This window comes from Diprion similis, chromosome 13 (genome assembly GCF_021155765.1).
Source record: "Diprion similis isolate iyDipSimi1 chromosome 13, iyDipSimi1.1, whole genome shotgun sequence".
In the NCBI taxonomy this organism is placed as follows: domain Eukaryota; kingdom Metazoa; phylum Arthropoda; class Insecta; order Hymenoptera; family Diprionidae; genus Diprion; species Diprion similis.
In genome coordinates, this window is record NC_060117.1 from 3,789,442 (window position 1) to 3,806,036 (window position 16,595).

Genomic DNA, 16,595 nt, shown 5'->3' on the forward strand with positions numbered 1-16,595 from the left:
ATTAAGTCGACGGTGCAGATTCTACTCGATATTCGTCGGTGAATCTCTGCTGCCACCCCTATGAATCCGTTAGGGGTTGAGGGTAACGACTAGACAGAGCCAATTCGCAGACGAGGGTGTAATGGATGCCTCGCTGTAAGGTAAGACTGCCGCCCACCCTGCGTTGTTTGACTTGTCGAATTATACCTAACTAAGTTTCAATTGATCCGATCCTCCCCGCTTTCCATCCCTCCTACGTGTCTCCTCCCTTGAGTTGTCTCTCGTCCTTCGCCGGAGAATTCTGCTCCTTGTGCTCCGATCCTTCTCTCAGATCGTCAGACGTGGATACTTGAGCAGATCTAAGGAATTAACCTGCACGTTTTACGCTTGCTTGAAAAGTCACTTCAAATTCACTCGATTGTTGAACTTTCAGTCGCTTCGAGTCATGCGATTAATTTCATCAAACTTCATCTCCATAGTCATTTCAATATTTACCTTTGTCTACTCAAAAGTCACGTGACACGGTTTTAATACACTTCGAATTCTCACAAGGGACATCAATTTGATTTCACCCTCTGATTTCCTTGAGACTCGTGTATGTTGGAGAATATTGAAAACTTTTTTGCTCCGGAAAAAACGGTTTTTAAGGGTTAAAACTACCCTCAAACATGGGAATCGAAAGGGGTGATTTCTTGATGCACTTGATGTATTTGAATGAAACTAACGCTTAGTAAAATATTTTAGCGCTTGTTTTATTCGAATCATTTTTGGGGGAAATTTTCACCCCTTTAAACCTAAAAAAAAAATACTTGTCTCTTGGTTTTTTTTTGTTTTACTACCAAACTGATGTTGCTTTTTAGAGAATTTTGAACTTCAGGTCACACCACGAGTCGTTTCAAAAATAATGCCACAGACTTTTTGATATTTGTGATTCGATTCACGTCAAGTTACTTGAAATCATGCTCATTCAACTTCGGGTTACTTGAGTTTGTCAATTTAAGGTGTAGTGCATAGAAATTCGAATAATTGGTTCTCCGTAAGATCGAGTCCCTTGATAATATCGAAATAGAGAAGAATTTCTTTTGAGTTTCATTTTGCATAAATTATTATCTTATCAGAAATTGCTTCTCATCGAATCACCCTGCAAATATCATATAAGATATCTTGAGCTCGATCTGAGTATCGAATTCATATCAAATAGCTGCTAGTTTTCTCATTTCAGATAAAAAAAAAAAAAAAAAAATTCATACAGTGTATTCCACGTCAATTCAACCAGTGTTAAACCCCGACCATCTCAAAATAATTTCATGTTTTTTTCTAACATTCTACTCGGTAAAAAACACTACGTAAATTTTTTCCAAATTTTTTATATTGAACCGTTTATTTCTTTATAAATATTTGAAGTCGATTGCGAATGCCAATTTTTTTAAATTTAGAAAAATTCTCAAAAATCCAGTGAATGACTAATTCGATATTTTGAAGTTTTTATGGTGGAATACGCAAATGAAAATAAAAAATTGAGATAATAGAGCCTTGAACATTCTCGGCAAAAAAAAAAAAAAAAAATGAGATAAAAATAGAAGAAAATCAATTCCTCAATTTTTTATCTTTCATATTCTCTCCCTGTAGAGGAATCTCCGATTCATCCAGACCAATTTTTCCCCCTCGTTTCTCCCATGGATTCCGTCTGTCGTATTCGCGGATATATAATCTTTCGCATCGCGGGCACTTTGGCTCGTAAAACGCATCGTCGTCGTCGACGATAACGGGTTGACGGAGCGTCGGGATTCCGATTTGCACTTATACTTTCGTGTTTCAGTTCGTCGAAGGGTGGAGGGGAGCAGCTATTTCCTAGACCTAGAGATCGAGAGATTTTTTTTTTCACATTTCTCCCAGCTTCTTGAATTTTTCACATCTCAGCTGCGGTGGTAAAATCGCCGAACGATTCTCAACGACCATGTACGTTTCGTCAATTTTCATCCCCTCTGAAACGTCGAATATGAAAAGTTCCGAAAGTGCCAAATTCTCGATTTTTTGCTCGCGAAACTACTCGAAGTAAAAAATCGCAATTATTACGTTCGTGAATTTATTTTTTTATTTTTGGAAATTTGTTGGATTTACTTGTTTGATATATTGCACTTATTTTAATATAAAGATAAGACAAAGCCTCTGTATAAAATAATTGATACAAGTTAAGTGGCTAATTGGTATTTAAGGTATTCTTACGAATGTATTTTAATCAGTCTGGTTCCTCTGAAGAAACAAAAATCGCACAGAAAATTGAAAGGCAGTTTGAAAAACTAGAAAAAATTTCTATCCAAATGTTCCACAAACTATGAAATCTAGTTTTTAATTTTTAATATAGAATTTCATTTATATATTGTTGTTGCAAAAATTTTTATTTCATCATATGTTTTGTAGGAGGGGGGAGTCCAAGAAATCCTATGTGTAGGGGGTAGGCGGCGGGGTTGAAAATGGCTGAAATCATCCTTACATAATTAATCAATAGTTCCTTACGACATTAGTATTCATGAAATTTGAATTTTTTTTTTCAAGAAAGTCGTTTCCTCCATACGTGCGACGAATTTTTTCCACTATTTTTCATTTTCCTTTATTCTTTTCCTTTTTTTCTTCTTCTCCTTCAATTTGTCCTCAGTTTTTACCGACGTTCTCGTATTCTTGTTCCCCCTCTCCTCTGAATATATATATATATATATATATATATATATATATATCAGTACAGGCTGCAGGATATATTTTACGTATATCTACCTGTATATAGATTATTTTCTCTCGGGAGTTGGGGGCTTTATCGGTGGAAGTGGAAAGCCGGGGGTTTGATAAGCTCGAGTCACCGTAAATACACGATTCACCCATTACTGGGGAAAGGGATTCGCGTTCCACTCCTTTAAATCCGGCCAATTATGTACGCCTCTCGAAATCAAATCACCTTCTATTTCCCCCAATTTAAATTTCAAACGTACGTTCTCTCTTATCCAATGCAAACTCTCTGTTCCAAAAAGCTAGACGCTTGCCGCTTTTCCACGGTATACGAGGCAGTAGTCCAGCTGATTTCGACCTACGTACACTCCTTGACCTCTCAGATTTGGCCCGCAATTTTTTTATATGATTCTTCTCACTTTGAAAAGCACTAGATTTTTTTTTACATTTTTTTTGATTAGTTTCGAATTTTCTAAAATTTTTCAAAGCCAGCTTATTGATCGACACAATTTAAAAATCTGAAAGAATTCTGAAAAAAATCATACGTCTGATATCAAAATTTTTAAGCTTAGAGCTGGAATGGGGAGATTTTTTCTTCTCACTATTTTCAAGGTTTATTAAGGAAATTGGTCTGAAAAGCCATGGAAAAAGATGAAATGTTGGTCAAAAAGTCAATACATAAACCGTAATAGTCGTATAAGTCATAATCCGTGAGTAATACAAAATAAATTATTTCACAAAAAAGGTGGAGAATTTAATTATTTACAAGAAAGCTGATTACCATTATTCGCCTAAGATGCATGGTTACCGAGATATAGGCAGATAACGGTTTTTCAATATGGCAACTTATGCCGCATCGAAATTTTTTCACTTTACTCCAGAGTTAACAGTATTTGAAGGTCTAGCGTAAGCGAAAAATTTGTAATTTCAAGTATTTCGAAATAGAACATCATGTACTTCATAATATTTCGTATTTTTCAACATAAAAATTATTAGATCTTAGAAAAATTACCTCGGTTTTTGCACTGCGATGACTTTGATAATACGTAGCATTGTCACATGAGTTATTCGATCATTGTGCGGATTAAATCAATGCTAATTTTCTATTCGAAAAAGGTTTAGTTTATATTCCAATCGGAAACTTGTGTATTTTTCGTAAAAAGTTGAAGTGCCTTGGTTTACTTAATATTAGTTATTTCTTGGATTTTCGCTTTCCAAATATGTTGAATTATTTCATTTATATTTCTTCTAGCCTAGTTCAAACTTTCGACGTCAGGACAGTGCATAAAGCAAATATACGTATGTTTTTTAGTAATTTGAAACTTCACCCTGAAATAGGGAGACGAAGGGAATGAAATAAAAATCTGAAAAAACTATGGATTTGATGTTTCATTATTTTGAACCGATTGGAGGGGCTACAGAATGTTTTTTTTTTTTTTTTTTTTTTTTTACTCCAAATAAGGACCACCCTAATGTGCATGAAAGCTGACCGTTTTGTCTATTCTTTTAATTTTTCGGATGTGCATTAGGGTGGCACAAAAAAAAAGATTTTTATTTTTTTTTTTTTGGGTCTCGTGTGACAAAATGTTAGTTTTTTATGTTTTAAGAGCCCACTCCAAAGGACAGTTCAAAAAAAATTTTTTAAGAGGTCGCTCCACATTTTTTAAAACGTCAGAAATCGTCAAAAATCGATTTTTTTTTACATTTTTTTCTCCTTATAGTATAATTTTATAGACAAAAAAAAAAAAAATAAGTTTTTGAAAGTTTCAGTTGAAAATTTGAATTTTGAAAAATCGCTCATAATTTTTTTTTCAACTTTTTGGTGCATTTCTTTAGATCTTTTCGAGCGACCTTTTGATATTCACATTAAAATTTCATAAATTTTTCTTCTTCAACTTGGTAATAAAGAATCGATAACAATAGACCACGACATGAATTAAAAATCAAACAAAATACTGAAAATACAATTTTTTTAATTTAATTTTTTGACGATTTTTGACATTTTTTTTAATTTTGACCGACCTCTTAAAATTTTTTTTTTGAGCTGTCCTTTGGAGTGGGCTCTTAAAACATAAAAAACTAACATTTTGTCACACGATACTCGAAAAAAAAAAAAAAATAGTCAGTTTTTTAGCGCTAAACCTACTCGGCATCTTTGGCCGTCGCACGTTGGCATTCCTGTTACCGATCTTGCTCGGCTATGGATGTCATCGATCGATACGTGACTCAGCGCTCAGTGCCTTACAAAAGAGCTACATTGTTGGTCAGTGCCGCTGATGCCGAATAGTTGATCTGGCAACTTGTAACTTATCAATATTTGGCGAGTATATAATTGGCGTTTATTTTACAAACAGATTAAAGAACAAACAGCTCGGTGGTAGTTGCATAGTGCGATCCTAACCAAAAAATCACTCCAAGCATCAAAGGTGAGGGAAAAAAAACGTATTACATAATTGTCTTCGGTTACTGAACTTCCAATTTTCGAAAGCTCGTTTCCATCGATTCCAGTGCACCTTCACTTTTTTAGGCTATGACTGCGTTACGAGGACAAGTTGTCAAGATGTACAGTCGATTGTTGGGAAGTTCAACAAAAAGACAGTATGCGACTATTCCTAAGTTCGTTGATATTCTCGTGAACGAGAATACGGGTGAGATACATCGAAAATTATCTTATAATATTCATTTAACATTTTTTACCATATTATCAGATAAAAAAGAAACGCGTAACTCACCAACAGCAATAACAACGGAAACGTCTGATTACTCACAACCTTGGTGCAATCCATATCTGCTAACTTTATCTACTAGTTTAGACTAAGAGTTAGTAACCGCTAAGGCACAGTATTAAGGTCTTATTGGGCGGATATTCTCAACCGAAAGTGAGTCTCGGTGAGAATATTAACACTTCGTGATGAGATGAAAATCTGGAAATCAGATTTTTTTTTTGAGTTTTTCCCGATTTTGAAAAAACTTTTTCAGTTCTGAAACGTGGATCAAAAGTCCTGAACTCTTGGACGGGTCTTCGTAAATAGTTGTACATTACACTCAAGGAGTTTTAGAGGCATGGAACTTAGAATAACGTCAAAAAGTGGTATTTTTCGAAAATCTCCTTGCATCACAATTCTCATCGTAAGAATCTGAAAAAATTTCTCAGCCATTAGAGGAACGTCGAGAGCAAAAGTTACCGTGGATATTGCAATCCGAGAAGTTACCACCTAATTTTCACAAAAATTCAGAAAATTTGTTAATTTCTTTGGTAACTTTTGTTCTGTACGCTCCTCTAATGGCTGTGGAATTTTTTTTAGATTTTTACTATAAGTATCGCAACGCAATGAGCTTTTAAAAAAAACCACCATTTCTTGACGTTATTTTAAATAATAACTCGACACATGTGAAACGAAATTAATTGGAACCGAGTGAAAACCACTTGTTTTATGGAGCTTCGTTACAAGTTCAAATTTCAAGCAAATCGAACAAGTTCAGAGTTTCACTGACGCGTCCCCTTAACATCCACGCAGGTGTCGCGACTCTGTCGATAAACAGACCACCGGTGAACAGTCTTAATCTGGACTTGATACGAGATCTGAACAACTCTTTTAAGGAATTAGAGAAAAGTCAGTGCCAAGGTGTGATTTTGACGTCAACACTGCCGTCTGTTTTTTCGGCTGGATTGGATATCACGGAGCTGTACAATCCTGACATCAAACGTTTCGAAGCCCTCTGGGATTCCTTGCAGGACCTTTGGATCACATTGTACGGTTTATCCTTACCTACCGCGGCTGCGATCAACGTACGTTATCCGTTCAGCGTATAGTTTTGAAAAATTCTTCTTTTTTTTTTCGCAACATTATTTGCAAAAAAATTCTTTCAACCCTGTAGAAATAATGGTACCCCATTAAAAGAAAATTCTTCACGGGAATTTTTCGAATCCAATTTTGCGGAGCTTTTCTAAATTGGATTCATTAAAAAAAAATCAATTATAAATTTTTACAGGGTGCAAGTCCAGCAGGTGGTTGTCTTCTGGCAATATCTTGCGATTACCGAGTATTCGTCGAGGGAAAGGGTAGGCTAGGACTGAACGAAACATCGCTGGGTTTAATCGTGCCTAAATGGTTGCATGATACGATGACGAATATCATTGGTCATCGTCATTCGGAAATATCGCTTTTACGGTAATTACGTACTTCACCCTTGTTCACGTTATTTTTATTCTACTTGTCATTTTTTTTTTCTTTTTTTAATGCATTTCGTTCATTTCTCCGAGTGTCAATTGAGTAAAATAATGTGGTAGAAATCATTAGCATTGTAATTGATGAAAATTGGAAATCGGAAGAGTATTCAAGATGGCGATGGCCATGGCTATTAAGCTAAGGTAATAAATAAGGTAAGAATTAATCGACCGACCGATTATTTCACACTTTTTTGGAACTGTGCATTCGAAAGCAAAATTTTGTAAATTCCAGTCCGTAGTCTTGATAGGGGGAAAGCTTTTTGATAATTTATAGTTTCATTAAATATATCTTCCAATTTCAAATAAAAATATGAATTTATTATTCACTATTAATATCAAATAAGGTACTTAGTAAGGAAGACAATGATAATAATAATTTATACGTTGATAACGTAAGTTGATATTTTATGGCGTCGTTCATGAGAGTCAAAAAAAAAAAAAAAAACTGATTCATAGGAAGAATATTCGAGTTCGAAAAATAATCGATTAAACTCGATTAATTGGGAAGAAATTGATGGATTCAATCGAAAATCGATTATTTTTAGTCATTCTTAATGTGGTGCTCACGTTATTTTTATAGGGGTTCGCTTTATTCGCCGGCAGAGGCACTGAAAATCGGATTGGTTGACGAATTAGCCTCGAATAAAGAAGACGCAATTGGCAAGTGCGAAAATTACATAGAATCTTTCGCAAAAATACCACGTAAGCATTGTATATAATTTATTGATCGATTCTTCGAGTTTATGTTTACAGTATTTTGAATCGATTCTTTCATTTCATATGCACAAAAATGTTATTTCAACTCTGAATATACTTCTGCAAGCTTGAGTTACCCTCAATTTACATTCAATGCTCAAATCTAGGCCAAAATTTCCTTCTTTATTTTTTCTCACAGTTTCAGCAATATTAGCAACGAAGCAACAGTCGCGAAAGGCGACGATATCGTGGCTGGAAGAAAACAGAAATTCGGATCTGAAGAGATTCGTCGAATCCGCGCTGCAGCCTCACGTGCAGAAAGGCTTGGGTGCATATATCCAAAGCTTAAAAAAGAAGTGAAGCTTTAATCTGAAACGAAATGTATATTTTTATTGAGATTAAGATGATTTATTTCCATTTCTCTATACATATATATCCTTGCAAGTGTGTATTTATAGGTGACCGGTTCTAATAACCCGTTAAAAAAATAACCCAAGACATAAATAATCCAAATAAAAATAACCTTAGACAAAAATAACGCAAACAAAAATAACCCGAGACAAAAGTAACCCAAATAAAAAAAACCAAACAAAAATAACCTAAACAAAAGTAATCCGAGGCAGAAATAACCCGAGACAGAAATAACCTGAGACAAAAATAACCCAAGACAAAAATAACGCAAACAAAAATAATCCAAGACAAATGTAACCTAAACAAAAATAATCTGAGACAAAAATAATCCAAGGCAAAAATAACTCAAGAAAAAAATAACCCCAGACAAAAACAATCCAAAAAAAAAATAAGCCAAGACAAAAATAACCCGAACCAAGATAACTCAAGACAAAAATAACCTAAAAAAAAATAACCCGAGACAGAAATAACCCAAGACAAAAATAACTCCCGACAAAAAAAAAACCCAAGACAAAAATTACGCAAGACAAATATAACCCAGAACAAAAATAACCGAGGACAAAATAACCCATAAAAAAAATAACTCGATGCAAAAATGCGTCATGCAAAAATAAGTTTAAACAAAAATAACCTGCCATAAAGAACCTCAAAATAAGTTCACCTACGAAAATAGCTCCATAAAAAAATAACCCATTAAAAAAATTATTCAAGGAACAATGTCATGCGAAAATAAAGTGAAACAAAACCAACCTACCATAAACAACCTCAAAATGAGTACACCTACGAAAATAGCTCCATGAAAAAAATAACCCAATACAAAAATTACTTATGAGAAGTAATTGAGAAAAAATGTACAAAACATTGAGGTGAATTTAATTTCAAATTTAATATTTTGTCACGGGTTATTTTTGTTTGTTATTTGAGGAGTGATTCGATACGACTACCGTAATTATGATTTATTCCAGTGATTTATTTCATCTCTTCTATCACGATGAACTCTGAATATATGCATGCATCAATCAGACCTCTACGTATTTTTTTTGCATCACACCTTTTTTTTTTTTGCACTGCTGATCCTTAATCCTGAAACGGTCTTTTTTCTGCTCCTGCGATTTAAAGTGGATATTTGTCATCCTGACACTCCAATCACCGGTCGTGCAAATGTATCTTCAAACTTCAAGGAAGTAGAATCCGATTGAATAATAATCTGAGAAGAAAAACGAAATTATAGTAAAAATTTTAATTCTATTCATAAAACATTCATTCAAAGTGTAATCTGAATAAAGCATCCGTAAAATAATTCGTTTCAGAAAATTTTCAGATAATTGTTTTGCGAGTAAAAATTATTACTGATTCGTCAAAATTGAATAGAAAAAAGAATAAGAAAAAAAAAAAAAAAAAAAAAAAAATGAACAAAAAAAATAATAACACGATATTAGTATTAGAAAAACTAAAAAAACGTGTAATTTTCCCAGAGTCAGTAAAAATTATACTTTCGTTCTATTCGAATTGTCGTTTTTCTAATATTTTCTCTACCTTGAACGCAAGTAATTCTTTATTTTTTAAAATACACCAGAATCAACTTCACTTTTATACTATTTCTATTATGATTTAATAATTTTACCGTGTTAATTGTTTATGGTTTTCTAGCAGTAACTGTATAGATGATATATTTTCCAGCTCATATTGCTTCCAATTTTAATTGTTATTATTTATTTATTTCTTTTCTACCTCAGTCTCTCTTTCTCCGCACAGTTATTTGCCCTTTTTCATTTTATTTTTCAGACATTTTTCGCACTCCGTAACGGTTTACCGGGCGTTGCACGGGCAGCTAGTGGATAAAAGCATGGTATTCGTCTGGTGGCGTGGGAAACTAACGAGAAAAGTTTGTTTGGTAGAGCGGATAGTTATACTCTAGCTCTGTATGTGAATTCATGCACAGCAACGTGGCTGGGAAAACTTGAAGATAAATTTACGGAACGATGGGAGACCTGCGATTAATCACAATTTGTTTAAAAGCACCTAAGCAACCCTCCAGACTCTCCCACCTTGGCTTTGAATCGAACCCCTTAACCTCTGCAAGCCTTCCACCTGTGGGTGGTTTCACTCGAAAAAATTCTACCTGCCGTATCGGGAACCGGAAGTGAGAAATAAGGAGCGAGAAATTACGGCAGGATATAATCGGCTGGATGTAGAATGAAAAAGAAAAAACGTAGGACGAGTTTTCCGACAGATTTGTAGATGAATTTGCTTCATTTTGAAAAAAAGTTTAACAGATGTCAATTTGAAATGGCCGGAAATAACTCGAGTTTTGACAAAAGTTTCTCCACCGCGACTCTTGATTCCGCGGTTCTCATATTTCATGATAATTTTTTATCTCGTTATTATCTAGACTGGCTTGCAAAAGCTTTTCACCAATTTTGTTTTCAAGCTCGTGGCGAGGAGAAAATTCGGCCAAAGTTTGAGTTGCTCGGAAAACTGATACGCGGGAATTAGATCGCGTGCTGTCAGATGCTGTGCAGAATCATCGTTACAGAGAATTGTGGTGGAAATTGTAAAAGTTTCTTTTTCAGATCCTTAGCCTGAGATAATTTGTTTTGAATCAACGATTTGCCGGGACGATTAAAGAAATCTTGGAAAACGATCACTGCAGAAACCGACGACATAATGGTGGAGTGAACAAAAAAAACAAAAGTGAGAGGAATCTGACGAGATAAAGTAAACAAATTGAAGAAAAAAAAACGAAAAAAAAAACAATGGTTTGAGTGAAAAGTGACAAAAACCAAAGTTTCGACTGTAATAGATAAGAAGAAACTGGAAACTTCGTTGCAGGGTGAAAAAAAAGTATGTATATATAATTTTTAAAGATTTTTCGCCAGACGTCTTTTTTCCTTATCATTTTGTTGATAAGAAAAAATTGCAAAATCTTAAAATGGTTCCGAAAAATCTAAAGAGTTTTCAAGAATCTGGTATGACGTGTGATAATGATTCAACAATGATAAATAGTAAAATGACTCCGGCTTCTAATTATTATCAACGTTTTTTTACTAGAAGAAGTTTGAAAACAGTAAGAAGGAAAAAATCTCTCCGCCCCGGCTCTCGGTTTAAAAATTTTGATATCTGACGCATGATTTTTCAGAAATTTTTTGCAGATATTCAAATTGCATCGATCAATAAACTGCTTTTTTGAAAAATTGTGGAAAATTTGAACCGTGTCGAAAAAATGTAAGAAAAAAAGAAACTAATGCTTTTAGTTTCTTTCAAAGTGAGAAGAATCGTATAAAAAATTGCGGACCAAATCCGCGAGGTATGGGGAATTACATGCAAGCCCCCATGATCAAAAAAATTAAAAATGTTGACAAAAATTGGAAAACAAAAATCGGTCCTTTATTGACTCTGAATTTTGAAATTTTTTAAATCGAAAATACAGTTTCTACGATTTTTGAAAAAGGTCCTTTTCAAAATCACTTTAAACATTTATAAATAATTGAGCAGTTGAATGAAAAATCTGACAAAAATTCAGGATACTTTTACAGAGTTTGGAGAATTGCAAACTTGTTTTAAACAATATCAAAAATGGTGGTGAGGGTCAGACGTTGGTCGGGTTCGCAATATATATTAGGGTGGCGCAAAAAAATCGACAATTTTTTTTATTTTGAGGCTCGTGTGACAAAATGTTAGTTTTTGATGTTTTAAGAGCCCAGTCCAAAGGACAGTTCGAAAAAAAAATTTTTAAGAGGTCGCTCCACATTTTTTGAAACGTCAGAAATCGTCAAAAAACGATTGTTTTTCTTTTTATTTTTTTTCTCGTAACGTTATAATTTTATAGACAAAAAAAAAAATAAGTTTCAGTTCAAAATTTGAATTTTGAAAGGTCGATCATAATTGTTTTTCAATTTTTTCGTGCATTTCTTTAGATCTTTTCGAGCGACCTTTTAATATTCATATTAAAATTTCATAAATTTTTTTTCTTAAATTTAGCAAGAAAGAATCGATAACAATACACCACGACATGAATTAAAAATCAAACAAAATACGGAAAATACAATTTTTTTAATTTAATTTTTTGACGATTTTTGAAAAATTTGGAGCGACCTCTTAAAATTTTTTTCTTTGAGCTGTCCTTTGGAGTGGGCTCTTAAAACATCAGAAACTAACATTTTGTCATGCGAGACTCAAAAAAAAAAAAATAGTCGGTTTTTGTGCGCCACCCTACTATATATATACGTGCGGAGGAAGATTGGTATGATGGAATTTGATTTCAGATGACACGGGTGAAAAAATGTTGAAAAGAGTGGAAATCGAATGAATGTGAGTGGCCGAATAAGCCTTCGGGGGATCCTTTACGTTATACCTAGGGTGCGTAGTTTCTTCCACCTGGAACGCTGGAAAATGTTGGTTCAAGGTTTATCGCGTCCTTCCATATAGAAAGCGGAAAAGTTTGAAAATTGCAAAACGCCCACGTCGCGTCGCGTCGCGTCGCGTCGCCAGCTTCATCGTATAAAATCGAATCCTCCCGGCAACCCTGCCTGCAGCCTATAGCCGTTTCAAAGAGTTGACGTTATACGTTTCGTACAAAGGTACCCCTGTCACCGAATGAAACCCTCGCCTTCTTCTTCTTCTTCTTCTTCTTCTTCTTCTCCGTCTTCATATAAATTCCATTTCCCCTCTTTTCTTCATTTCTTCACCAAGTCTTTTTACACTCTTCGTTTCTTTCCATCATTCTCTTCTCACTCTCTATATTTATCCTCTTCTTGTCAGAATTAATGCTACTCATTTAGAAGAAGAAGAAAAAAAAAAAAGCAGAAAAAAATATTTTCTGACTATTTATTTCAGGTTTTTTTCTGCACAAAATCAAATTTGACCAAAGAACCCTAAACTGATTTGTCTGAAATAATCGGAAGCAATCTTTCATCTGAATTAGAGAGATTCTCGTAATCTAGTTAGGCTCAATTCAGTTTGAATTTTACTTTTTTTTTAACCCTCAATCTTGTAAATATTTTTTTTTTTTTTTTTTAATTATTTTACCACTTTTCTTGAACAACTTGTTTAAAAAAAAACTGAAAAACTTATGCGGTTACTGATCGACTGTTGCGACACCGGATTAAAGGGCTAGTACAGTTTTCTGCGTGTGAAATGGAGATGATTTCTCGAAACTCAGGATAAAACAAAAAAAAAATCAAGAAATCAAGTGAACAAATATTTTTAAATTTCGAGGATGTATTTAGATACTTTTGATAAGTTGATACAGATATTTTGATGAAAAAATATCGAGTTACACGCTACGCCGTGGAGTCCTGAAAAACTGAAATTGTAAATCGGCTGCAGTGTTGCAGAGGAAAAAAAAAAAAAAAAAAAAACGCTCGTTTTTTGCTACGGAAATTTGCATTTCTGTTTAAATCAAAAAGATCCTAGTTTACGGTACGGAGTTTTGCATCTAGTTTAAAGTTAACATTTTTTTTTCGAACTCTACAACTGCAACCGATTTACAACTTAATTTTTTTCAGGACTCCAGAGCGTAGCGTGTAACTCGATATTTTTTTTATAAAAATTTCTGTATCAACTTATCAAAAGTATCTAAATATATCCTGAAAATTAAAAAAACATTTGTTTACTTGACTTTTTTTTTTTAGTCCAAGTGAAAAATCATCCCCATTTCACACCCGAGAAAAAAAAAAAAAAAATTATGGTCAGAGAATCGAGTGTCGAAAGAGATTCTGCGGTCCATAGTGGAGATATATGCAGGGGAAAGTTAACGCCTTCATGGGGTTGAAACCGACTCTCCATGGCATACACTCGATCCTCGGATAGCGTAGGATATTCCGTTGGTACTTGGCCGCAACTTGTGAACTCTGTCACAGTGTAGAGCAGCGCAAAAACACACAGAGAAGCAGAGAAGCACGGATTGGAGGGATGTTGGCGAGGGTGGCTGCAACGCTAGTTATGTATTTGTGTTTATGCTTCCCATAGCATAGCTGCTGCAATGCCCTCAGGAGTAGATTGCACGCGAGGCAACGCGGCTGGATGTCTGGATGCTATGCTGTGCTGTGGCACGAGACTCGGGTCACTAGCCCGAAAAAAGTCTCGGCTTTGCCATCAGGAGCCGCGGAGTTTATCCTTAGGTCTTTAAGCCTGGTGAAACATCTAGAGTTGAACAAGAAGAAGAAGAAGAAGAAGAAGAAGAAGAAGAATATTAAGGAGACGGCAGCGTCGAAACAGTCAAAAATGCAATTTTTTCATGAATTAATTATCTCATTCGGTTGAGATTAGTCCTGAAATTAATAACTTTTTTTTTTTCTTTTCAGATATTTGTAAAACTTAAGCAGGGAACACTACAAATTTTTATTTTCATCGCAATCGGTTCAAGTCTGCTCTGGTTAATCGGGAAGTTAGTTTAAGTGGGGACGAGGGTTTGAGATACCAAAAAAAGCATATTTTTGTGATTTCTATTTACAGATTACCTTATATATTGATATTTTTAAACTTATTGTACATTATTGGGCATTATTCTAAGAATATTTTACTATATTTTCATAAAATAATTTTTGAAAATTCAGCCAGTGGTAGTGGTGAGAACCGAGTCACCTAAAAAAAAAAAAAGTTTCCATGCGGTAGTCAGGATAATTCATGATTGCTTCATCTGAAATTAAAAAACCAAAGAGATTTCTTGAGTACATAAGTTTTTCTTGAATTTGAACGAAAGAATAAACAAAATATTCATTTTTAAATTTTTTGGTGAAGGTGCAATCAAAAAATTCTGATTTAAACTTTGATTTGCTCTTTTTGTTCAGTTAAAAAATCAGTTGTAATCGAAAAAAAAAAATCATTCGTTCAGAAACTAGTATTTAGTATCTAAATGAAGTCTGCAAAGTTTAGGCAAAATCGGTCCGAAGATTTTTGAGAAATTTTGACTACCGTACGGAAACTTTTTTTTGAGGTGACTCGGTTTTCACCATTACCACTGGCTGAATTTTCAATATTTTTTTATGAAAATATAGCAGAATATTCTCAGAATAATGCTTAATAATGTACAATAAGTTTGAAAATATTAATAAATAAGGTACTCAGTGAAAAAAAAATTTTTAGTGTTGTGTGCTGAAGTTTTTCAAGTGTCTGATACTTCGAACTGCTCAACAAAATAAAAAAAGAAAAAAAAAACCGAAGTTATTAATTATCTTTCAGGAGCTTCAGAAATTGACTAAGCGTTGAAAGATTTCAATGATCTGAACTCACTGAATTTCACATTAAAAAACAACCAAAAAAAAAAAAATGAAACTGAGAATGTTTTGGAAATGTCGAGGTTCAAAACTCAGTAATTTAGCATGGAACATATGTAATGATTTTTTCTTAAATCTTATTCAAAACCACGTCAATCGAGCTTTATTTTTTTAATTACTCTTCAAAGGGTTTCTGAGAAAATGAAATTATGAGATGAAAGAAAAGGTTTGTCAAAGAATTCTTTGTAAAATTCAATATCTGTATTAATTTCAAGACACGGTATTTCATTTTCCAAGAATATCTCCGACCGGATCAGAGGCTGGAAGTGAAAGACCTTGAATACGAAGTTGATGAAGATAGTGTTAGTCCTGAGGAAACGTCCCTGGGATCGATGGATTAATTAATTCTTTGGAGTCTAGAATCGGTGTTAGTTGTTAGCTGATTGTATGACCGTGTTTTCGGCGTAGGACCGCGCCAAGAAATGGATGGGATGGGACGGGATGGAATGGAATGGAATGGAATGGGATGGGTAGTTTAGAATCGAATGGGAAGGAGGATTAGATGCGGTAAGGAAAAGGATAAACTCTGGCCGGGCTGACAAACGACTAGATTAATCACGTGGCAGTGAAGCGGGTCCGTTTCCTTGCTGCCGAAGGACTCTCCGCGACTACTACAGGACCTTCCCGAAGGATAACCTTGCGGGGATACGTTCAAGACGGTAATTGAGTCCCGCAATCTTCCCTCGCCTAGCTCGCCGCGTTCAAACCTTCGAAAAGAAACTTGCCAAATTTTACCACCCCTGATTGGAATTCAGCAGCCCGAATCTGCGATTTGAACATTAGCGAAAAATAACTACCAAAAGTGTTGATATTTTTTTTCGGAATGGGGTATATTGGCGGGGGGGTGAAAACGAGGTACTTAATAAAACTCTTAATTTTCGAGGGTTCTTCCTGGACTAAATCGTTTTTTTTTTTTTTTTTTTTTTTTTTCTAATTTCCAACCAAAGAAAATAAAAATGATTTTCAGATGTTGATGCGGAAAAACAATTTTTCTTGAATATTTTTCAAAATCGAAACAATGCTCCGTCGTGAGTCACAGAAGTCATTTTTGACTGCTTAAAAAATATTTTGAAAAATAAAATTTTTTTATAAAATTTTAACGGTACCCCGTTTTGCCCCCCCCCCCCACCCCCCTCGTCGACGCTGTTTTTGACAGCCCCTCTTCTATAAGGGAGTTTTGGATCTAGTTCCAGTCTCCGCCATCAGAGGGCGTGACGAAAAGTTTTTAGAACTTTTGAACGAAAGAAAAGTTTTACTGAAAACAAGTTTTTTGTATTTTC

The 16,595-nt window shown here is 34.4% G+C and overlaps 1 protein-coding gene across 1 annotated transcript; it reads left to right on the forward strand.

The window, feature by feature from the left end:
- Positions 1-5,230: 5,230 nt before the first annotated feature.
- On the forward strand, positions 5,231-7,987 carry LOC124414231 (enoyl-CoA delta isomerase 1, mitochondrial-like). The gene is made up of 5 exons (XM_046895207.1): positions 5,231-5,348; positions 6,219-6,490; positions 6,694-6,872; positions 7,512-7,633; positions 7,827-7,987. The coding sequence occupies exons 1-5, from the start codon at positions 5,231-5,233 to the stop codon at positions 7,985-7,987; spliced, it is 852 nt and encodes a 283-aa protein (XP_046751163.1).
- The last annotated feature ends 8,608 nt before the right edge of the window (positions 7,988-16,595 follow it).

Excerpts from the sequence above, each read along its gene's own strand:
- LOC124414231 (XM_046895207.1), top strand. The coding sequence starts at position 5,231 with ATGACTGCGTTACGAGGACAAGTTGTCAAGATGTACAGTCGATTGTTG. Across the intron at positions 5,349-6,218 it reads TCTCGTGAACGAGAATACGG|GTGTCGCGACTCTGTCGATA; the intron begins GTGAGATACATC and ends ACATCCACGCAG. Across the intron at positions 7,634-7,826 it reads ATCTTTCGCAAAAATACCAC|TTTCAGCAATATTAGCAACG; the intron begins GTAAGCATTGTA and ends TTTTTCTCACAG.